General features: G+C 45.9%; 7 protein-coding genes across 7 annotated transcripts; 5 read left to right on the forward strand and 2 right to left on the reverse strand.

Annotated features, from left to right (window-relative positions):
* Nucleotides 1-209: 209 nt before the first annotated feature.
* V1513DRAFT_459693 (uncharacterized protein) lies at nt 210-1,067 on the forward strand (the record flags this gene model as incomplete). The annotated part of the gene is made up of 3 exons (XM_066899780.1): nt 210-595; nt 651-911; nt 965-1,067. 3 exons carry the CDS (start codon nt 210-212, stop codon nt 1,065-1,067), a joined length of 750 nt encoding a protein of 249 aa, XP_066752289.1.
* Nucleotides 1,068-2,267: 1,200 nt separating this feature from the next.
* V1513DRAFT_448954 (Dynamin central region-domain-containing protein) lies at nt 2,268-5,224 on the forward strand. The gene is made up of 5 exons (XM_066898603.1): nt 2,268-2,372; nt 2,669-2,798; nt 2,923-2,951; nt 3,084-3,507; nt 3,558-5,224. The coding sequence occupies exons 1-5, from the start codon at nt 2,334-2,336 to the stop codon at nt 4,982-4,984; spliced, it is 2,049 nt and encodes a 682-aa protein (XP_066752290.1). The 5' UTR covers nt 2,268-2,333; the 3' UTR covers nt 4,985-5,224.
* A 1,554-nt stretch (nt 5,225-6,778) lies between these two features.
* Nucleotides 6,779-8,543, forward strand: V1513DRAFT_432771 (cytochrome P450; the record flags this gene model as incomplete). Its single annotated transcript, XM_066896412.1, has 4 exons — nt 6,779-7,105; nt 7,161-7,845; nt 7,899-8,108; nt 8,161-8,543. The coding sequence occupies 4 exons, from the start codon at nt 6,779-6,781 to the stop codon at nt 8,541-8,543; spliced, it is 1,605 nt and encodes a 534-aa protein (XP_066752291.1).
* A 626-nt stretch (nt 8,544-9,169) lies between these two features.
* V1513DRAFT_471731 (uncharacterized protein) lies at nt 9,170-11,958 on the forward strand (the record flags this gene model as incomplete). The annotated part of the gene is made up of 3 exons (XM_066900159.1): nt 9,170-10,486; nt 10,533-11,285; nt 11,338-11,958. The coding sequence occupies exons 1-3, from the start codon at nt 9,560-9,562 to the stop codon at nt 11,956-11,958; spliced, it is 2,301 nt and encodes a 766-aa protein (XP_066752292.1). The 5' UTR covers nt 9,170-9,559.
* A 90-nt stretch (nt 11,959-12,048) lies between these two features.
* V1513DRAFT_448966 (ras family-domain-containing protein) lies at nt 12,049-13,560 on the reverse strand. Its single transcript, XM_066898604.1, has 8 exons — nt 13,325-13,560; nt 13,164-13,189; nt 13,044-13,102; nt 12,959-12,988; nt 12,869-12,904; nt 12,715-12,808; nt 12,390-12,665; nt 12,049-12,333 (listed from the first exon to the last, which is right to left on the reverse strand). Exons 1-8 carry the CDS (start codon nt 13,366-13,368, stop codon nt 12,272-12,274), a joined length of 627 nt encoding a protein of 208 aa, XP_066752293.1. The 5' UTR covers nt 13,369-13,560; the 3' UTR covers nt 12,049-12,271.
* Nucleotides 13,561-13,739: 179 nt separating this feature from the next.
* Nucleotides 13,740-14,789, forward strand: V1513DRAFT_155612 (uncharacterized protein). Its single transcript, XM_066894240.1, has one exon. It carries the CDS (start codon nt 13,911-13,913, stop codon nt 14,694-14,696), a length of 786 nt encoding a protein of 261 aa, XP_066752294.1. The 5' UTR covers nt 13,740-13,910; the 3' UTR covers nt 14,697-14,789.
* Nucleotides 14,790-15,516: 727 nt separating this feature from the next.
* V1513DRAFT_382309 (uncharacterized protein) lies at nt 15,517-19,524 on the reverse strand (the record flags this gene model as incomplete). Its single annotated transcript, XM_066895103.1, has 5 exons — nt 15,517-15,698; nt 15,756-15,888; nt 15,965-18,824; nt 18,875-19,294; nt 19,376-19,524. 5 exons carry the CDS (start codon nt 19,522-19,524, stop codon nt 15,517-15,519), a joined length of 3,744 nt encoding a protein of 1,247 aa, XP_066752295.1.
* Nucleotides 19,525-22,120: the final 2,596 nt, after the last annotated feature.

Below are 22,120 nucleotides of genomic sequence, written 5' to 3' on the forward strand. Positions count from 1 at the left end.
GAGAAACGGGTCGATTGCGAGATCCACGATTACTCATTCAGTGACTGGCTTGCCGATGTCTAGTATTGCTGTTCTAGAGCCCGATGCTAATTGGATTGTAAATAACAGGATACTTGGCATCGCTGTGGAATAAGTTACCAACGCCTCACAAGAGATCGTCGTCAATAGTTTCTGGATCAGAGCAACGATCTTCCAGTCGCAAAGAGTCAATGCCTGACGTGGACGAGTCAGGCGACGAAGGCACAAGTATTACCGTTACTAAAGGCAGTCTGCAGACGAAAAGAGCACGGACAGAAAAATTGTCTGATTCGACGAACGCAATGCAGTCATCACCGCGAAAACGCCCGGTTGTTAATTATTTTATTAAAGACCCACCAAGTTTGTCGAAATCGAAGTCGAAGGCGACTATGCATCAGAGAGAGGAATCCATTGAGAGTGAGACCGATGACGAAGATGACGAAGACCAGGATACTTACACCGTCGAGGCTATAATGGGCCATGACTTTAATAAGAAAGGCGAAATGCTGTTTCATATCAAGTGGCTGGGCTATGATAAACCTGAGGATGATTCTTGGGAGCCGGAAGCTAATTTGGAGTATGTCTACATATAGATTGTGATATTGGGTGTGACTTGCTCACAAATAGTGCAGAGGCGCACGAGAGATGGTTGAAGAATACCTGGAGAAGATCGGAGGTAGACCCGAGCCCGAGCCTCCTCGAAAGCACGGTGTGGCATTAAGGCGGCAGAAAGCAAAGAAAGTTGAGGATACCACGAGCGACTCGATTGGAAAAAATAGATGGGCAAACGACGATTCTTCGGATTTACCTCTTGGCTCATGGGAAACGAAGATCAAGGAAATCAAGAGCATTTCCAAGACGGACCAAGGAAAGCTGCTTTTTACAATTGAGTGGTGAGTTCATGATATCGATTTTTGAGCGGTGCATGGCTAATTGGCGATGATAGGGCCGATGGCCAGAAAGACGCTGCCGTAGAGGCACAGGTGCTCTACAGCAAGGCTCCGCAGAAAGCACTTCAATTTTACGAGTCACATATTCAGTTTAGCTGATCCAAATGGTCTTAGCAATTGTCTTAACGGTGTAGGTTATTAGTTTAGTTTGTAATTAACGCTTGCATAACCATGGAGCGTATATATGGTTTAAGTGCAAGCACGAAATTTCTATGAAGTGTCTAGGATATTGTATACTAATTATCTGTAAGTTGTAAGTTGAACGTTGTACTAGTTTAGAGTAGGGATCGTGCTCTATTATCCATTGAATATTAAAGAAGCTGACTGTAGTTCAGTCTGAAGCGCTATGAACACCAAGCTTTGAGCGGTCATAACCATTAGCACCAAATGCTTGCAGATGATCTCTCGTGCTCAGTCTGTTACCGTCCGTTAGTGATTATCCAAGAAACAAAAGTCCGTATTTGAAAACTTGTGACTGAATACGATAGCCCTCGGAGAATTTGACAATGAATTGTATGAACTGTAAGTGATTGCATTGTCGGTACACGAATTGGGGATTTAGTTGAATAGTCGCAATCTTAAGTGCGGGTATCGAACATAAAGCCTATAACAGCGGGAAGGACCCTTACTTGGATGTACATCAACTACGTACACCTGTATGCTGGAAAACTACAGATTATGCGCCCTGTGCTCACTCACTAGTTCCAAATTTATTATTATCATTGGATTTGCACTAATCATTCTGATGCTGGTATACTAATAATTCATGTTAATTACTAGTCATGCATGTTAACATAACTATTGCATTCCGCGTTATCTCTGTATGAAAATTTTTAGATAATATAATTCGTAAGCAGTGATAAATTTGCAATTATATGCTGAAATGCGCATTTAAGCACTCATATGCGTGGTACGCGTCTATATCGACAGTTGGTCATCATTGTGACGTGTCGGACCCAAGGATTACGCGTTCCTGTACGAGCTCGACCGAAGTTTGGAGGCAAGGCCGGGCAAATGCAGGACAGTTGGCACGGCAACAGCTTGGGTTAGGGGAGCTCAAGGCGATAAGCGGAACTAGGGTGGCGTTCCAAATAGCTGACAGGTACGTTTGGGTACCAGCTATCGCACACATTTAGTATGACAAGAATCGTATTTGACATGGTATCTCCAACGGCCGGTACCACAAAATGCGCAGAGCGTGCCCAGAGCTACGCGGGCTAAGTCAGAGTAGCTTTGTGGCCGCTTCTCGCCGCCGGCATTCTAGTTACAGAGCTACCGAATATAGGCTTGTTCCAACTCGCCATCTATCTCCCTCCCAGAACTCCATTCGTTCTGCACTTCAGCTGCCTTCCTGGATAATTCATTATGGATCAGCATCTCATTTCTACCGTCAATCGTCTTCAGGTGAGCCATTGTCATCGTTGTCTTCCGCACTCTGCCGTCGTCATTGTATCTTGGCCTACGTACCCTGCACAGCCGTCCGATATCGATATGTATTGCTTCGAGCTGCATATTTTGCTCTTCAGCATCCACCAGCATCGCCGCGGTACGCGCCATACAATCCTTTGCAATGTCTTCTAGAGATAGAATACCTTTCCGATGATCATATTCTGTTCATTATATCCCAGCGAGCGTGTCGACGGGCAGCAGCGGACCAACCGTAAATTTCGTTGTACGTATATATGCTAACAGTAAAATAGGACGCTTTTGCGACTTTGGGTCCCACCTCCAATCCTATCGACTTGCCTCAGATTACTGTTGTCGGATCTCAGTCGTCCGGAAAGTCGTCAGTTCTTGAGAATATCGTCGGTCGTGACTTCTTGCCAAGAGGTGCGTTCTTTGTGGCGTTCTTTGTGGTTTATTATCTCGTGAGCGTCTTCGTGGTCGTCTTACGTTTCACGGGCTGCATTTTGCCGTAGGTATTCTATCGTATATCCTGCTTACTTCTGTATAGGTACTGGTATTGTTACCCGAAGACCATTGGTATGTTTGGAGACGTTCGAAATTGTGCTTTCCCGACGGGTTCGCTGAGTGTTCACACGAGACGTACCGTCTGGATTTTCGCCGCAATTGCAAACTGAGTAACGATGCGTGAACTAACATTAGTTTATATAGGTCCTTCAATTGATCAACCGAGCGAAGGGAACGGCGAACGGTACTTCCAGTGAGTCTTCGGAAGGCGACGAGTGGGGCGAATTTCTTCACCTACCTGGCCAGAAGATCTATGACTTCGGCAAGATTCGTGAGGAGATTGTCCGCGAGACGGAGTCTAAGACTGGCAAGAATGCAGGTATTTCTGCGAATCCCATCAACTTGCGAATTTTCTCGCCGAATGTCTTGACTTTAACACTTGTCGATCTTCCTGGTCTCACTAAGGTCCCCGTCGGTGACCAGCCCAAAGATATCGAGCGTCAGATCAAGGAGATGGTGTTGAAATACATTACTAAGCCTAATGCTATCATCCTTGCTGTCACTGCAGCCAACACCGATTTGGCCAACTCTGATGGTCTTAAGCTTGCGCGGGAAGTTGACCCTGAGGGTATGATTGATGCCTTTGAGAATTTGAAACGTGAATGTTAACTGTCATAGGAACCCGAACTATTGGTGTGTTGACCAAGGTCGATCTTATGGATCAGGGTACCGATGTCGTTGATATTCTTGCTGGCCGAGTTATCCCATTGCGACTCGGTTACGTTCCCGTTATAAACAGAGGTCAACGCGATATTGAGCAGGGTAAGGCAATCTCTTCCGCTCTCGAGCACGAACGTGATTACTTTGAGAACCATCCTTCGTACCGTGCCAAGGCTCAGTACTGCGGTACTCCTTTCCTTGCTCGTAAGCTGAACATGATTCTTATGCACCACATTAAGGCTACACTGCCCGACATCAAGCAGCGCATTCAGAGCACTCTGTCCAAGTACCAGGCCGAACTTGCTCAGCTTGGCGACAACACCCTCGGAACACCATCTAACATTGTCCTTAATGTCATCACTGAGTTCTGCAATGAATACAGAACTATCCTAGACGGTAACTCTCAGGAGCTGTCAAGTCTGGAGCTGTCCGGTGGTGCCCGAATTTCATTCGTTTTCCACGAATTGTACTCGAATGGTATCAAATCTGTTGATCCGTTCGATCAGGTTAAAGACGTCGATATTCGAACCATATTATACAACTCTTCCGGTTCATCTCCAGCCTTATTCGTTGGTACTACCGCATTCGAGGTTATCGTTAAGCAGCAGATTAAGCGGTTCGAGGATCCTGGATTGAAGTGTGTTACGCTTGTTTACGATGAACTGGTCCGAATTCTCTCCCAGGTCCTGCAGAAACCAATCTTCAAGCGCTACCCTGTCCTCAAGGAGCGACTCCTCTCCGTCGTTATCCAATTCTTCAAACAATCGCTTGTCCCCACCAACAAGCTTGTCCAGGATCTTGTTGCTATGGAGGCCGCTTACATCAACACTGGCCACCCCGATTTTCTTACCGGCCATCGTGCGATGGCTATAGTTAACGAACGCATGCAGGCGAGCAAGCCCGTCCAGGTTGATCCGAAGACCGGAAAGCCGCTTCCGGTTGCGCAGAAGGACCCTATGAGCCCAGTCACAATTGGTGGCGTTGGCCCTAGTGACGAGAACGGTGGTTTCTTCAACTCGTTTTTCGCGACCAAGAACAAGAAGAAGATGGCCATGATGGAGGCTCCACCAGCTGTGCTCAAGGCCTCCGGTGTCCTTTCCGAGCGTGAGACTGCTGAAACCGAAGTTATTAAGCTTCTCATTTCGTCATACTTCAACATCGTCAAGCGAACAATGATCGATATGGTCCCCAAGGCTATCATGTTGAACCTGGTCATCTTCTCCAAGGATGAGATGCAGCGTGAACTGCTCGAGAAGCTTTACAAGTCCGATGTCTTGGAGGATCTTTTGAAGGAGTCTGATTTTACAGTCAACAGACGAAAAGAGGTCCAGAAGATGGTCGACAGTCTGCAGACCGCGAGCGAGATTGTTACTGGTGTGAACTAAGATTATAAGGATTATCGTTTAGTTACTTAAAACGTCACGTGTAATTTTGTTGTTAATTTGTGTCCTCCGTTGATTTATAATTTTGTTGCGAGAGTAACTTCCTCATTCCTCTAATCTTGTAGTTATCGTAATTGTTTAGGTGATATACGGAGGACTGTCTATTGTTTCATATATACAGCAAAAAGGTTGTGTTATGTAGTATAACTGTTAATGAAGAGAAGACATAAAGTGTTAAAAAATTGTTATAATGTCCAAAAGTCGCATAGAGCTGTTAAAAGACTCCCATGATGAAAACATAGAGTTTCTAGTTTCCTTTATTACGTTCCTCAACGTGAAATTATTGGTTCGTCCTCCATTGACAGGTAATCTCTTAGCCGTTTGAGTTTGAGAAGCGATTTGAGGACAGTCTGCGATTCGCGGAATTCCCGAGAATGAGGACCTGTGTATAGGTGGTATTCGATTTCAGGAATGTGAATTCCCACGCGCACAACTAACGCTAGAACAGCATATTATTAATACACCAAATTAAGAATTTCGACGCTTGTATCGTAATTCGACTGATAATTACCGGGAGACCAAAAGCATCGGATCATCAGTAGGGCTGGTTCGAATGCGGATATCCGCCAAATCTGGGACTATCCGCCATCCGCCATCCAAACTTGGCGGATTTACATCCGTCTTATTTGCATCCGCCAATAAATCCGCCTTGTATCCGCCATGATCAAATAAATCTACTAACTTTACGCTAACCAAACTGGGTTAGAAAATTGCCTTTCGAAGTTTAGTGCCCAACTAAACTTCGTTAATGCCACTATAAACTATGGAACAGCCTAAAGTTTCTGACATAGATCGATATTTGGACACACCGCGAGTCATTGTAAGTGATACAAGGCATTCTCGGGCCGAGACCTATTGGATGTTCGTAGACACTCATTAAACGGAGAAACAATGAGGATGTTAATGTTGATGGATAATATGTATAGAGATTAGAGAATAATTGATATAACTGTTGACAGTATAAAGAGAACAATAAATATACAGCGATGACCCTGTAGGCTCAGCAACGTAATCCTAGATATCGATCGATATTGTGGATCTTCCAATCTGTTGGCGCAACTCCCACCTCGTACTTAAAATAATCCATAATTAGGTAATCACATATCCGCCATCCGTGGACAGCCCTAATCATCAGCCTTGCTTAGTGGTTCATCTGATAATGCCTTCGGTCAAATTGACGAATTGGAATGCAGCCGTTGAATGAATGCGGGATCGGAGTTTAGAGTACGATTAGGGGTTCCCAATGCTTTCAGGGGTTAACTCGAAGACAAAGCCGGCAATCCGATTGAACTCTACGAGGACCTGTAACTAAATTTGCAGAAATAAATAATTTTTTATCAAAATTTCGTTTGCTGTATATAATAATAATGCTTAAATAGTCTAGTCCCTAAGTAGTGTGCATAAATAGCGTTGCTTCAACTTCTCTCAATATGAGATATCTCGTCCGAATTCGTGTTGGTATTGACGCGAATGTCTATGGGTACCGCCAGGTCGTAGATTAAATGAGCGTACATAAGGGCCACGTCAGCATACAAATATATATATATTCTACCTGTTCCGTATCCACGTTTTAGAAAGAGCCTTTAGAATCAGTTGGAGTACATAAATCTATATTTGTCCACAGTTCTGTCATCGGCTGCTCAGTAACATATTTACTGGCGAGACACAACGACGATCTCGACCTAATTGCATTATTGGACACTAGCAATAGAGAACAGCCACTGTTAGGATCCCGCAATGGCATCATTGGCACTTATAGCATTGTCGTGGATCACGTTCCTTATTGTGATTAACAAATATATCTATCAAATACCCAGCGTACTGTTTTATCTTCTCATATTCCTTGGAATATCCGCGCGGAGGTTATACTATTGGCAGATCCATCCATTCTACTTCTCGAAGCTTCGCACCCTACCACAGCCAACTGCCAAGCCACATTGGCTATGGGGCCATTTTGTGCACTCAGTAGAAGATGGACAGCATATACTAGACTGGAGTGAGGAGAATGCAGACGCCGATATTATTCGCACGCTCGGAATGCTGAACACTGAGCGCATTTTCCCCGTGAGTTGTTCTATGCGTAAGAAGGTAAATAGCTTGCTAATGTATGCCTACCTAGGTATCACCACGGGCGGTACTGGAAATTTTACAGACGCAGTCGTACAAGTTTGTCAAACCGCCATTTATTGCACGGTCGCTGAATGGTGTCCTAGGGAACGGGATTTTGTTCGCAGAAGGAGAGGTGCATAAACATCAACGGAGAGTTCTCATGCCTGCGTTCGCGTACTCACACATAAAGTCACTCGCTCCGATATTTCTTGAAGAGTCGGCTCGATTGGTTAAATTGTTGCGTGAGAAAGTTGCGGCCAATAAAGCTGATTCTAGTGACACGCATGAGATTGAAGTCGCCAGCATTCTCAGCTCGCTTACCCTCGATATTATTTATCACGCTGGTTTGGGCATTCAGTTCAATGCGCTTGAGTCTCCAAAAAATGAGCTTGCGATGGCCTATGATCGAGTCTTTAATCCGAAAGGCAATACTGGCAGAATATTTTTCTTGCTGCAGAGTTTGATTCCAGGGTTTAGGTTTATTCCAATTCAGAGAAACTTAAACCTATGGAAGGCGAGACAAACGATTGGTAAATTTGCTTCTGATGCTATTGCGGCGAAGATGGCAAAGTATGAAGACAGAGCAGCAGAGAAATCTGCGCGTGGCGAACAGGATGTTGATATCTTGAGTGTCATGATTGACGAGGGAGATGGCCAGTGGACATTACAGGGGATGGTAGATCAATTGCTCACTTGTATGCACTTTTGGTACCTAATGATCCAGGATTTGTGCTAATATTGTTATTAGTTCTGGTTGCGGGTCACGAGACAACTGCGTCTGCTGTGACACTAGCTTTGTACCATTTGTCGTTAAACCAGAATGTCCAGGATAAGCTTCGCGAGGAGTTACATACACAGTTTCCAGCAGGCTATGACAGCGTTAAGACGTATGAGGACATCGAATCTTTGAAGTATCTAAACAACGTTGTCCGAGAAGTGCTCAGAGTTCAGCCTCCAGGTTAGTAGAAGTTGTCGCTGATACTTGCCTAATACTTGCTAATCCATTGCAGTCATTGGAACAATTCGAATGGCGAAAGAGGATACATACGTAACCGGCCAATTCATTCCAAAAGGAACGCTAGTAAACATCTCGATAGCTTCACACAACAAGTCGCGCAAACTCTGGGGTGAGGATGCCCATGAATTCAACCCGGACAGATGGAATGGTCGGCAAGCGCAAAACAATATGGCATTCCTCACTTTCTTGCAAGGTCCCAGGTCTTGTATTGGCAGGCGGTTTGCAGAGGTTGAGTTTAAGTCCATATTACTGTCGTTGATTGGCAATTTCAGGTTTGCATTGAAAGAGGGTAGAACAGTCGAATTCAGGACCTCGATTACATATCGGCCTCTTGGTGGCCTGCCGTTGGAGGTCGCCGACGTTGCTGGATGGTAATTGCGAATGTGGATGAGTTTTGCATCAGTGGTAGTCCTTTAAATTTGGACGGTTAGGTCGGGTGGAAACGACCGGTTAGTGTAAATTTGGTACCTGTATAACCGTGGCAAGCTATCTACAATAGGATTATAAATGCATTTGGCTCCTGGGACTTCATATCTCAATCAGGCCGTTGCCAACTTCCAGACAACCACGGAAAAGATAAACAGGCCGACAGAAGATATATTACACCGTCTATCCGTCTCCAACGGGACGTCAGTCCATTAGAATAGACTATTATCAAGTTGATCCCAATACTCTTCCGAAATGAGCTGTTGAAGTCTTCCGATGTGTGAGAATCTATGTCATAATTGCGAGGTGCAGAGAATCCGATCGGTTTGGACGTCATTCCCGCGTCGAATAATAACAGAGGTCTCTCCATCTCCAACAAGAGTCTGAAACTTTTCTGGTGTGAAGATGCCTGCAAATTTAGTCCATACAGATAGTACGGACGACAGACTCACGATCTTTCAAGGACCACGATCGTGTATCGGGAAATAGTCGCTCAACTTTTGCTAGTCTCATATCGTGAAAATTTATGATTGCTGTGTCTACTATAGGCGGACTGGGGTAGCAGCTTCTGGGAACGAACGGACAACTCATTTTGGGGCCGACCTGCAGGGGCTCTAACTTCCGTATACTCACAATTTATGTGGGCAGGGACGTACTATTTGAAAAACCTCAACTCCTGAGCCGCACTCCAGCGACCAACTCCACATTTCGTACCACTTTTGGTTTCTATACCCAGCCACCTTACTATTTCCACACAGGACGAAGAGCACTGAAACATGCTCAGACGTAATAAGGGGCAGTTGCATGTTGGCGTGGGGCAGCGAGGTCCACTGACAGGTTCCGACCAACAAATTGGAAGAGCTCGAGATGTTTCGTCCTGACAGTAGTCGTTGCTGGCATCGACTCATATATTTCCATTATCGTGCAATGATGCTTCCTTGTTCTTATTTCTGGCAACCTGAAAGATGGCACCTCGTCGACACTGGGATAGCTTGGCGAACCCGGTCTCTTACTACAATTCAAGTACACCTCCGCCGGCATTCTCAGCATCTGTCCCGCTGCAGCCGCAGTCGCCGGACTTTCCTGTCCTGCCACTATCTCTTCAACCAGTACGCTGGGAGGATCTTTATCCAAGAGACTACCCACATAGTCCGCCAGCGGGCTTTCCAAACAACAATGGACCCACATCTTACCTCACCGCACGGAGCCGATTATCCCAGATCTGGATCAACAGGTGGACAATCGTCTGCATCCTTGTACTTGCCAAACTTCTACTATCCAACAATAGTCTCAATAGTGGTCTCGAATCCGCACGCTCAGAAGCATACACCGCGTGCGAGAAGGTCGAAGTTGCAGGTAGTGCCCTAGTTTCTGTACCGTATTACATGTCTGCTGGCACGAACGAACTTCTCGCGCAGGGCATCGAGGCCAGCGTCGATGCTTTGGTGAAGGTATTGGATCTTATGATTGTCGGCATCGAAGAGATTGTGGTATTCATGGTAAATTTAGTCACTGGGACGTACGTGTGCCTGATAACAATGGCTGTTACGGGAAGTGTCAGTGCGGTCTTAAACGGTACGGAAGCGATAATCAGCTGGGTTAACGGAACAATCGGTGCTCTCGGCCAACAAATCAATTCAGAGATTGATTCATTCAATAGCGCACTCGCGAACGTTGAAACGGCTGTTGAAAAAATCGGGAACTTTTTTACTGGCTCCACTTTGCTTGATTGGCCAACGCTGTCGATCCCGGAGATTTCTGAATTGGAGAATTTGACAATACCTTCGTCTATTAATGACAAACTTGCCGAATTGGAGGCGAATTTGCCGGATTTTGCGGACGTGAAAAATGCGACTTCGTATGCCATTCGATACCCATTCGAGGCGTTGCGGGTTCGTTCTCTTTACATAGTTGCTTGATAAATGCTAATGGATGTAGAATGTCATCAATTCTTCTTTCTCGGATTATACGTTCAATAGATCTCTTCTCCCCGTTCCTAGCAAAGATACATTAGCCTTTTGTTCGGACGATCCCGCGATCCAAAGTTTCTTCGACGACATCAGCTCGCTCGTGTATACGCTCGTCAAAACTGCTGTAATTGTACTGATAGTCTTGGCGATCTTGGCAATGCTACCAATGGGTTACATCGAAATTCGCCAATGGCGCCGGCTTCGACGACGGGTATATATTCTCACACGGTCGCTCCAACGGACAGACAAACATCTCGATCCCATCGACAGCTTCCATGTCGCTACCAGTCCTCTGAGTTCGTACGTTGGGTTATATGTCACCCGGCCGATAGCTTCGATGAAGAACAAAGTCCTGGTGCGTTGGCTGATCGCATACATCACATACCCACCAGCGCTCCTCGTGCTCAGTCTCGGGATAGCAAGTCTCGCAGCAGCAACAGCACAGATTTACATTCTCCACAAAATCCAATCAAAAACGCCGGAACTGGCATCAAGCGTCGGGCAACTGACCGACACCGTGGCGACTACGGTGCAGTCCAAAGCGGTCGAATGGGCAAATGGGACGAACACAGCTCTAGCAACTACCGAGGCAGGCATGAATGCTGATTTGTTTGGCTGGGTTTGGGATGCTACGTCGAGCGTGAATAACACGCTGAATACGTTTGTGGATGATATGACAAGTGCGTTGGATACCGTTTTTGGTGGTACTCCGCTCTATACTGTGAGTTTCAACATAATATATGCGTGGAAGCTAATAGCTGACGTTGTTATAGCCGATCAAAGATGTCCTAGATTGCCTCATCACCTTAAAGGTTCAGGGCATTGAAAACGGGTTGACGTGGGTTCACGATAACGCGTACATATCCCTTCCACGTGTCAACGAGAATATCATAGGCAGCGTGCTTCTCTCTATAACGAATTCTACGACTGTGGCCAGCAATTCGACGATCAAGTCTACTACGACGTCATCGAACGCAACCATATCAACGGCCCAGAATTCAGCGCTCGCGGACAACGCGATCACAAATTTATCTAACGAAACCAGTGCATCTGTGCTCTCTGCGCTGCAGAAACTGGAAAATGCGTACGCAAATGGAATTTCGATCGAGTTTTACTTCGCCGGGTGCCTGCTCTTAGTATGGGCTCTCGTCGTTATTTTTGGTGTACTTCACTGTGCCGTAGAGAAGTATAGCGATTTTAGGGCCTGCCGCAAAGCCAAGGCAACCAAGGAGATTCGAAGCGCGCCGCCGGAGGTCGATCCGACCCTATTTGAACACGTCGTGGTACCGAGACCGGTGAGTCTTCTTCAACGGCGGATGCAGGCGCCAGAGTGGACAGGCGATGTAGGAATGCGGCATGAACTGAACGACGAGGAGAAAAAGCTCCGTTGTTGAGGTTTGTAGTAAAACGGGACCATTACGACGAGTTGCGATCGCCAAGGTGTTGGCTCTGTAAATAGCTAGGTATTGGTAATAGATGATTTCAGCAAGGAATAGCACGCTGTGACCCAGACATAAATCATAGGATACGATTAAATCAAATCTAAAACTAAACGCAAGCAATACACCAACAAACACACGGAAACAAAATACACAAATAGAGCATCACAGCAACCGATATTATTGCACATAACTAGAAAGTAACAAAACAACACTGTGTATCATTCATATCAAAACCTATCACAGTAGGACTGTCTAGATTGCTTCTTCAGCAACTGCACCCCGTCTCACTTGGTGTCTTCTGGCTTGAGTCAATATTGACGTCGATCACTATTTTCGTTAGCTAAAATAAGCTGGTGGCGATAATAAATGAGCCGAAAACTCACTATTAGTCTGGCTCGTCTCCTCCATCGAATTCTCCATCCCTGGCAGCGCCTGCGCGATCCGCCGAAACAGTGTCTTGACATTATGTCCTGCCTTGGCGCTCGTCTCAATGAACATAACCTTAAACTCTTTCGCCTTTTTCTCGCCTTCTTCGGTAGTGACCTGGCGTTTGTCGTTCAAATCGGTCTTGTTGCCAACTAACACGATGATTACGTCATTGCCGCGTTCTGCCCGTACGTCGTCTATCCATTTTGAAGTGTTTATGAAAGAATTGCGGTCTATCGCATCAGCTAATTGAATTTCTGGCTTTTGAATCGGGTTACATACTCGTGACATCGTAGACGACAACTGCGACCGTTGAGTCGCGAATATACGATGGGATTAAACTTCGGAATCGCTCTTGACCTGCCGTATCCCACAGCTTTGAATAAAATATCAGCATTTGGCGGTATTATTCCGAGGAAATGATAATTTTACTTACCTGTAATCGAACAGTACGATCTTCTAGATACATAGTCTACGTAATTAGACAATTTCCAAACGATTCGTAATAAATCAGATAGCTGCGAACCTTTGATAAAAAATCGATGCCAATTGTAGCCTAATAACCAGTCAGAATATCGTTGATACGGAAATCAGCGGAATTCGGTACATACGGCATATTGTGAATCGAATGAATCGTACATAAACCGTGTTATTAACGAAGTCTTGCCAACTGTCGGTTCATACTGTTAACATGCCTCATCTCTAACTTTTCGTACACTAGATGTGCATACCACTCTGTTCTCCCAGAAACACCAGTCTAGTACAATATTAGCTCTTAATCCGTCCACTATAACTCCGCAAGCTGTTGGTCGAGAGATGATAAAATACAGTGCCACATCGCATGCTATTCGTCTCGAACAACATTCAAAGCGTAGAACTCAAAATGACTCACTTATATTTCTTCATAGGATTTGAAAACGATGCAGGTGCCGCCATTGTGTCGGTACCAGTTCTAAATAGCTAATAATACAGATCTAAAACAATACCGTCGTAGCCGCCACTTCAAACCCGTGTGCTCTTAATCGACGACGAGGAAAATCCTAAGAGATGCGAGTGATTAATATTTTACGCAGGGAGGCTATTGCCTAAACAGTTGTGGGAGTGAGGGACGGTCCGTGGCAAGAGCTGATTAAGTGAATTAAGGCGGCGAAACTCCTGTTCGCCTTCGCCCCTGCGCAGCCCGAGCGCCGACGCTGACTGAAATAAGGGCCTCGTGGACATTGCCTAGTCTTGTTGCCATTGTCGCGGACGGCGCTTAAGTCAAAAACTACACAGCCTGGGTAGATATATTATTACAAATATTTTGCATTCAAGGTATTGCATACTTGTAATATGACAAGGATTTACAATTGCCAATTTCGACCGTAGCCAGCGTTAACAGTCATTATGCTGTTGAGTCTACCCTAACCCGAACATCAAAAAATCAAAATTCCTCGGATGGCAACATCAAAGTCAGACAAACTGAATCCATATGTACAATGATGAACACGCCACCGCCAACTACAGTAGCACCGTTGCAATCTTCTTGTGTGTCATGTTTCAAAGAATCACCAGCCTACAAATGTCCAACATGCTTAGCGCGGTACTGCAGCGTAGCATGCTTCAGCACGCATAAAACCCGGTCAGGGTGTCGTGGAATGAGAGATGTGAAGGACACCGTGATGAGATATATTCCCAGAACGGATCTTATTGGACAACAGGGGTATAATTACGCAGCTGGCTCCGGCGCAGTAGGGAGTAGCGGATATGTTGGAGAGGATAAAGAGGAGACGATGAAGGCGCAGCGACTGAGGGATCGGGACTATAATTTTTTGAGTCTGATAGAGCGGAGGATTGGCGTCCGGAGGAATATTGCGCAGGATGCGCTGAGGAGAGGATCAAGAAGAGCGAGAGGGCGAGGTGGTGGTCGTGGAAGAAGAGCTGGCCGTGCGAACCGAAGTCACAGAGGCGGTGGAGTAGCAGAGCCGAGTGAAAAGCATGTCGAAGATAGTCGCAAATTGAAGGAAGATAGCAGTGGTAATAGTGACGACAGTCATAGTGATAGCGATAGCGACAGTTCCAATGATGCCAGTGATGAGTCTGGCAGCGACGAAGCACCGGCGGAAGAAGTTAGCTCGAAGCCGCCTGCACTACTCTCGGATACGGAGGTCAGTGACAATGACGCACCACCAGAGGAGGCCAGCTCAAAGATTGCGACCGCTATAGTCGAGGACGCATCGGCATTAAGTACAGCTGCAGATGCGCATGCTACCGGTGATAATTGATAGAAGCATTAAAGTTTGTATATGGATTTGGATGGCATACGGTGGCATACGGTTTGGAGTTAAGGATTGGACGTATTTTGTGAAATAACTAGTTCGCATGTCTGTAACGCTAGGAAATAAAATTTAGCGGTCGGAAATAACCGGTTTGATTCCGATCTCTTCCGACAAGCCAGTTACTGTGCGGCGTCAAAATCTTTTTTGTATAGCGTTACGTGAAGGCCGAGCTGCATTTGATCGCATACTGCTCTTCGCATCCTGAGGTCCTTTCCGTCGCAGATCCTGTCGATGACCTTGATAGTCCATTGGTCCACTTGATACTATATTTTGCTCGTGTCGTCTGGATCGTCGTTGGTAGTGGGATTCACTAGGTTTTAGTGCTAGAGAGTTGTCCATCATCGTCATCTCGACCGTTCATTCCTCTATCTGTGCGGCAACGCTGTCGAGCTCCTCCTGACGGGGCATTACTTGGAAGTCGTCACGCAGGTTCCTTCATATGCGCAGACTTCGCATGGTGGGACAAATATAATTATGATCCTTTCATCTGCATCTGCATTAGAAGCCTGTTTTAGGTTGTCGCCGATTACGCGTGATTTGATATAGCCTGCAGAAGCTATGCTTTGTGTGAGGAAGTTGGTAGTATGATACATTGGCAATATAATTCTGTATAGTATAACGAAATATCCCTGTAAATCATCACCTTTAACAAGATAAATTTAACACAAACGAAGACCCAAATACTCCTAAAGACTACATGTATCAGCCCATCAGTCACTGCCAAAAAAATTTTTATTGCATATTCTCCTGGCACTATTCCACCGCATTACTCAGCATGATTATGCAGCTGCTCGCCAATAAGATATACTTCATCCCGCAATTTTGTCTTCCAATTGTTCCATACCCTGTAGATGCCGTACGCTGTCACTAGAGTTAACGCCATGAAGAGGACTAGTGGGTAGGAAAATCTGTATATCGCTACGATTGTTTCTTGAGGCGAATTCCGTACTACATTTGTTAGCTTCAATCTTCCGGGATAATCACGATGTAAGAAGGAGAACATACAAAGCGTGTGTTCAGCAATCCAGCCAAGGGGCACGGGCGCAAGTAACATGGCTGACATACTTCCAGCAATTGGGACAATAAGTGATTTCGTAGCAACCTTAATATTCGGATTGAAATACCCCGACGCAAAAACCTATCCAACCACATTAGCCCTGTCGTCTTAAAACCAAATTCGCTACCGGCGTCTGCCGGCATCCGCCAGAGTATACCTGTCTATATGCCCGTGCCCATCTCGACTCTCCGTCTAATGTCAAGACTTTCCATAACATCCTAGAGTACAATACGCCAAGCGCCCATCCTTGCATAAAATGAATCACTGGCTGATCGGTCGTGAAATACAGGTGTAACGGAATCACGATGTAAAATTCCATTATCAATGATAATAGCGCCGGAATGACGAGCCCGAAGAAGAGAGAGACGTAAGAAACTTTGAAGATTTGGTACACAAGGGAAATGGTGCCGACAAGCAGTTGGCGTGGACTGTAAAAAATAGTGGACAAACGTCGTAGAGCCCGGCGGATGGAGGCGCGGTTGTCGGCAATGAAACCACCAAGGATAAAAAATGCGCAGAAAACGTAGCCGCCGACGGTAAGACAGTATATGTCGTTCATCTTCTTTCCCTCCGGAAGCATCGCGCTGAATATCTTGCGTCCAAGCAATAGCGGGCCCACTGTGACAGCGAGCCCTGTAGCGGCTGCGAACAGCCAAATTCCGACCAATAATAACCCGATTCGTGCCCTAAAGTGCGGCGGAGTGTAAACCACAACTACATCCCGCAAATCTTCAGGCCGATCAATCTTTCCGTCTAGTCTCCTATTCTCTTTTGTCACACCAACAAACTCATGACGTCCTTTCCGGAGATGCACACTATCTGAGTTCGGCGCACGCACGTAACTGCCGTTTTTAACAAAAACCACGCCACCGGGAACCTTATCAAATTCGTCTGTAGACCTAACGACTTCGTACGTCATCCTGCTTCTAAACTTCAGCCGCGAGGTGAATGATTTATATTTGAACGTGCCCTCTTCGTATGGTACCTCGATGTTAAACAAGAATGACGTCAGCCTTAGCCACGACGCAGCCTTCGTGAAGAAGAAACACCATGATCGTTTCAGTAATCCTGAAGGCTTGAAAAACCGAAGCACGACTGGCATGAAAATGTGGTAAAGTAACAGATCGATCGGGAACTCAGTGATAGTGTCGCCCCATTCCCAATTGACCGGTAAAACGCTCCCACAGAAAGCGTATTTAAGTGCATACACCACGCCGCCTAAACAAATGCAGATTAAACTAGAGTATATCAGAGCTGAGATAGCGATCTTGCGAAGTTGAGTCAAGACAGGCCTGTCCAGCACGTCCCTGATTGGATGAAAATTGGGATCGTTCGGATCGCGGATGAAATAAAGCACTCCAGGGCGAACAATATCCCGGCACATCGACACGAACAACGCAAAATGGAACATGTAACAGGTACCGACAAACCAATGGAGGAATGTACTTGGTAAAGGGTGCTTCAAGCTAAATTCCCATCGGCTCTGCACAGTAACACCGTCGAAAAGTGGCATGAAAGACACGTCGAGCAAGACGCCACAGAACAACGGGAAAACGGCTAACTCAATACCGATAATGACAATAACTTTCATAATAGCACCAGCTTGCTTCAAGACATCAACCACAATCCGTTCAAGAGCACGGCCAACCCTGTGTCGAGCCAGCCGGTTCGACCGAGACAAATACCAAGCTCCCATTGCTGTGAACATCGTATAGCCCGCCAGAACAGCCACGACTCGATCAATGGCCGTGACCTTCTCTGGGATCACACCGCCATGCATAACCTTCATCCATATGGGTCTCGAAAATGCATTCGACACATCCGCCGATAAGCTTCCATTAAATAAAGCCTCTGCACTGCGAGCTCGCTCAACAATTCGAGACCATGCATCTGCTGCGATTGAATCTTCGGGATGCGACTTAAATATCGGAGCCATAGTATATAAACTGTCAAGAAGAGTCGGAGATTGCGACATCAAGTAGACTGCCAATATGAGTATGTTGGCACCAATCGAAATGCAAATATCGACTATTTGATTTGCCCAAAAGGAGATGAACTTCATTGGATAAATGCCGAAAAATGTTACTGGATTTGAAAAGACGAGAAGAGCAACTTTTCCAATCAGATACGGAACCCATAATGACACAGCAAGTGTGCCAGTCACTAGTATCGTTGAAAATATACCGTTCTGAAACAGAACTGGTAAAGGGCCTCGCATGCCAATAAGCTCCATAATACCGTCAAAGTCATCGCCATCTTCGTCCAACTCGTCTTCAAGATTTCGCTGCAAATCTACGTCGTCAAAGCCGTCACGAACAGCTAATTCTTCATTTTGCCCTTCACCATCACCTTCTCCTAAAATATTATCCCGAAACCAGGCCCCTAATAAGTCCCAAAAACCATTATTTTCAACGTGCTCCTGTTCAGGTTCAAGGTGGACAATGTTGTCAGCCTCATTGTTTTCGTCATAAGCGACAAGGACGTCCTCTTGCCCTCCGTTAATATTCGGGAAACCGTTAGGTCCCTCCATGTCTTCATCTAGGTGCTGTGCATCGACGACAGGTTCGTCGCCCGGCTGTTCAGCACGCTCCTCGGCAAGTTCTTCCGCGTAACCATCATAACGTTGCTGTAACTGTTCAATTTCATCAAATTGCTGCCCAAGCTGTCCTAATCGCTCGAACCTCCTGCGTCGAATCTGCTCATGATCATGCTCATCCGGTTCGTCCCGTGGAACTAACGGTATATATTCCACCTCACGAAGAGCAACTTCTAGTAGACGATCTTCTTCAGGATCAGCATTACCAATCAGTAATGGAGGCTGGTCTTGGTGCGGTGGTTGCAATTGTGCCGCCGGTGCACGCTGCTCTTGAAGTCGTTCGAGAAAGGCCGGGATATCTTGATCCTGGTTAAGTGCTGCATTCTGCAGCACCCACTCACGAATCAAAAATATGACCACAAATATCAAAACTACTAATCCGGTTATGACTTGACCTTCAAATGTGTCGACTAGAATTTTACTACTACAGTTAGCTCGAACACGAAACTGCACAATTCATATCCCACTTACTTGACCAACGGGTTGGTAGTAAACTCTCCAAAGACAGCATTCGTCGCAGTCATATTAGAAATCGTTGGAAGCGCAGTGGACTCAGCAATAGACACTTCTGCCGGTTTGAGAAATCCATCCAAAGGACCGGCCAGTGTCTCATTCTGCTGTGCATCAAACATCTCGTCACTCACCCAGAAGTAAAATCGAACGGCGTATCGCGTGCTCAGCGGTAACCAGCCGAGCCAGACAAAGCATACCATCGTCAATCGAAGATACAGCATGATGGACGATCGAATATGTGAGGCTACCTTTGCCAGAAACAAAAGTGGCGGTATATGCGATGGCATGTCCGGCGAGTATAATTTTGTAAACTTGAACGGAGTCTTGCATAGTTCGCATGCTTGCTTCCGTTGCGAGTGCTGTAACCATTCCATCAAACTGAAGAAAAATGTGTATATAAGTAGCTGCCTTGCATAGCGCCATATCGGCATGATCTCATAGCGACAAAAACCGACTTACCAATCTTGATGAACATATTTTATACTACCACTACATTTGCATGGATGGTAAAGAGGCTCTTCCGGTGTTCCCTCTCCCCGACAAATACGGCATGTGTCGACCTCACGACGACCGTAAAGAGCCTCATGGCCGTCACCAATCGACGACATTGCTGGTTGGAATAACCTCGCAATTATTTCATGCAAGTCAATCTCATTAATATGCACAAATGACCGTTGGAACCTTGTGAGCCAACTATAGCCCTTAATGGTCACCGAACTTCCAATATTGTGTGGTGATCAATGCGGATGATATTAGGAATAAGTTCGAATTCGGGCCGATTTTTGGTGCACTCAACGGTTTAAAGAAGGCGAGTCAGATAAGGTTAGGGGTTCAGTCCATGACGGAAGTTTCGAGACGTTATGCTGAAATCTACGCAAGGCATATTAGATGTAAACTACTCATTACCTCAAGGACCGGGTACCTACTGGGGACGCGTTCTGGGGATTAGGGCTGTTTACAACGGATCGGGCGACTGTCAGGATGACCTCATCCTATGGCTAGTATACGAGATATATTGATACCGGAATGCGAGGTGCTTGAGTAATTGTTAGTTAACGTGTTAACTCTGACTGTGCTGGTGCTGAATTTGAGGACTGTCCTGTGTCGACGTAATGCAGGCGGAAAGCAACGAGTCCGCGAGCGCCGAGGTGCGCGTTCTACTGCAGCCTCGCGATAAACTACCTGAGATTGAACGAGGAAATACGTTTAAGACGAAAGATGACCTGTTGGACAATATGAGCATGGTGGCTTTTGCCCATGGGTTTTTCTACAGCGTATATGAGCGAACCGCTTTGGAAGAGACTGGGTCAAGCAAACGACCGGCTTCAGGTGACCGCATCATGTTTATTTGCTCTACAAGCGAAGGAGTAAGTAATATGCTTTGCGCGTACTTCTTGTATCAACAGCGCAGAAATTGACTATGAGAATTATTAGTCGCCGAATTTATGTCCATGGACTATGACAGCCACTGCATCATTGGGTTTGGAGACTTGGACGGTGACTGCTGTCTGTAAGACACACTTACATGTCGTATTCCCACTTGTAGGTGTTTCTCTTCAAAGGTTCCTGCACTTGTCGATGGCAAATAAGTTGCGGTCACTGTCATTTAAAAGCAATGACGTCGAAGGTCCGTTCACATCTGACGTTCGCGATGGGAACAGAATTGCCATGGGAGTAGATGGCAAGGAATTGGATCACGACGCGGCTGGTAGGTTAAATTACTTAGGTGTGAAATGTAATAGACTGACAAATTTATAGTGAGCGATGCATCGCGAGTTGGACAAAGGCGGTCGGGCGATGCGGACATCTTACTTTATGCAAATTTTCCTCGAAAGCGCGGACGACCTCCTAAGCATCCAAAGCCACAACCGGTATTTGGTGAGCGCGTATTGCAGTTCGACAGTAGCTTCGCACCTGTGGGCTCTCAAAATAATGTGACTGCAGACCCTCCGCCGCAAACTGCGGTTATCGCTAACCCATCGGCGGCTGAAATTCCAACAGTAGCAACTTCGCAAGCATCCCTCGAGGAGCTGAAGGAATTATCCACAGAATTCAAAATTAGGAGAGCTCTCTCTGCAAGATCACTTACAAACCCAATTTCCGGAAATATCAGCGCAGTGTTCGTTGCTTCGGAGCGGCAGACATTGTTTGCCAGCAAATACCGGGAGCTATTCATTATAGACACAAGATCTGCATTTCAGGTTAGCGACACTGAAGTCGTAGGGTTGAATATAATCGGAATCGACCATGAAATGCGCTCGTTCTCGGCTTCTACGGCTTTCTTTTACAACAGCGAGCCGCGAAAGCCATATCTCTGGATTCTACGCCAGTTCCGGTCAATTCTGTTTCCCGCGACTCGAACATCAGGTACTGTTCAGGATGCTGAAAGTGTAGACGAGCCGGGTGTCTTTATCACGGATCGCAATGACGAAATGCTGGATGCCATTGGCGAAGTTTTCCCAGATTCTATATCGCGTATTTGCAAGACGCATATCTACACGTCCCTAACTGAATTTCTTGCTTCAAAACGCTCATATCTTATTGAAGATAAGCTAGCCGAATTTGAATCCGGAATCTTGGCGTTAGGGTCTACGGCAGATATGAAGGAGTACATCAATCAACTAAGCTCTTTGCGACGGGCATTCACAAGAACGACCCTCTGGAACGAGTTTACAAAGGAATACATGTCAGGCTGGGAAACGGCATGGATGGATTTGTTTGATGCGGAACTCAGAACATTTGGAATGAAAACTACGGCCAGAACTGAAGCTTTTTCAAAGAAACTGCGTCAGAGTCTAGAAGCTGAGATTAATCTAGATTCTGACATTAGCAAGCTGCAAAGAATTCTTAGGGTTCTGCATAAAGAAGTGTTTGATATTCCAGATTTTATAGAGCAGGATAATAAGTTGTTAAGATATCGAGCGACGCTGCAAATTCATCACAAGTTGTATCCAGTGAAGTTCCGCGTATCTCAATTTGCACTGTTAAAAATGACCGGCGAGTTGAGGAAATTGGAGGATGGGGACCGTAACACTCTCGCCAGCATAGAGCAATGTCATTGCAGATGCACTTTACCGGCGCAATTCGGGCTTCCATGTTATCACAATTTAGAATATCTTGACGAAGTTAACTTAAATATGATTGACAAAAGATGGAACATTCCCGCGTTCACGGATGGACAGTTACATCAGCAATCTTCCAATG

Source organism: Lipomyces chichibuensis, assembly GCF_038497645.1.
Source record: "Lipomyces chichibuensis strain CBS 12929 unplaced genomic scaffold V1513scaffold_28, whole genome shotgun sequence".
Lineage (NCBI taxonomy): Eukaryota > Fungi > Ascomycota > Lipomycetes > Lipomycetales > Lipomycetaceae > Lipomyces > Lipomyces chichibuensis.

What these genes read in the sequence shown, in the direction of transcription:
- V1513DRAFT_448954 (XM_066898603.1), top strand. Translation starts at nt 2,334, where the DNA reads ATGGATCAGCATCTCATTTCTACCGTCAATCGTCTTCAG. An exon ending in CTACCGTCAATCGTCTTCAG is followed by an intron (nt 2,373 to 2,668) that starts GTGAGCCATTGT and finishes ACAGTAAAATAG; the next exon opens with GACGCTTTTGCGACTTTGGG. An exon ending in TTGTTACCCGAAGACCATTG is followed by an intron (nt 2,952 to 3,083) that starts GTATGTTTGGAG and finishes TAGTTTATATAG; the next exon opens with GTCCTTCAATTGATCAACCG.
- V1513DRAFT_448966 (XM_066898604.1), bottom strand. Translation starts at nt 13,368, where the DNA reads ATGGCGGCACCTGCATCGTTTTCAAATCCTATGAAGAAATATAA. An exon ending in GTTTCTGGGAGAACAGAGTG is followed by an intron (nt 13,103 to 13,163) that starts GTATGCACATCT and finishes ATGAACCGACAG; the next exon opens with TTGGCAAGACTTCGTTAATA. An exon ending in CATTCGATTCACAATATGCC is followed by an intron (nt 12,989 to 13,043) that starts GTATGTACCGAA and finishes ACTGGTTATTAG; the next exon opens with GCTACAATTGGCATCGATTT.
- V1513DRAFT_155612 (XM_066894240.1), top strand. Translation starts at nt 13,911, where the DNA reads ATGATGAACACGCCACCGCCAACTACAGTAGCACCGTTGCAATCTTCT.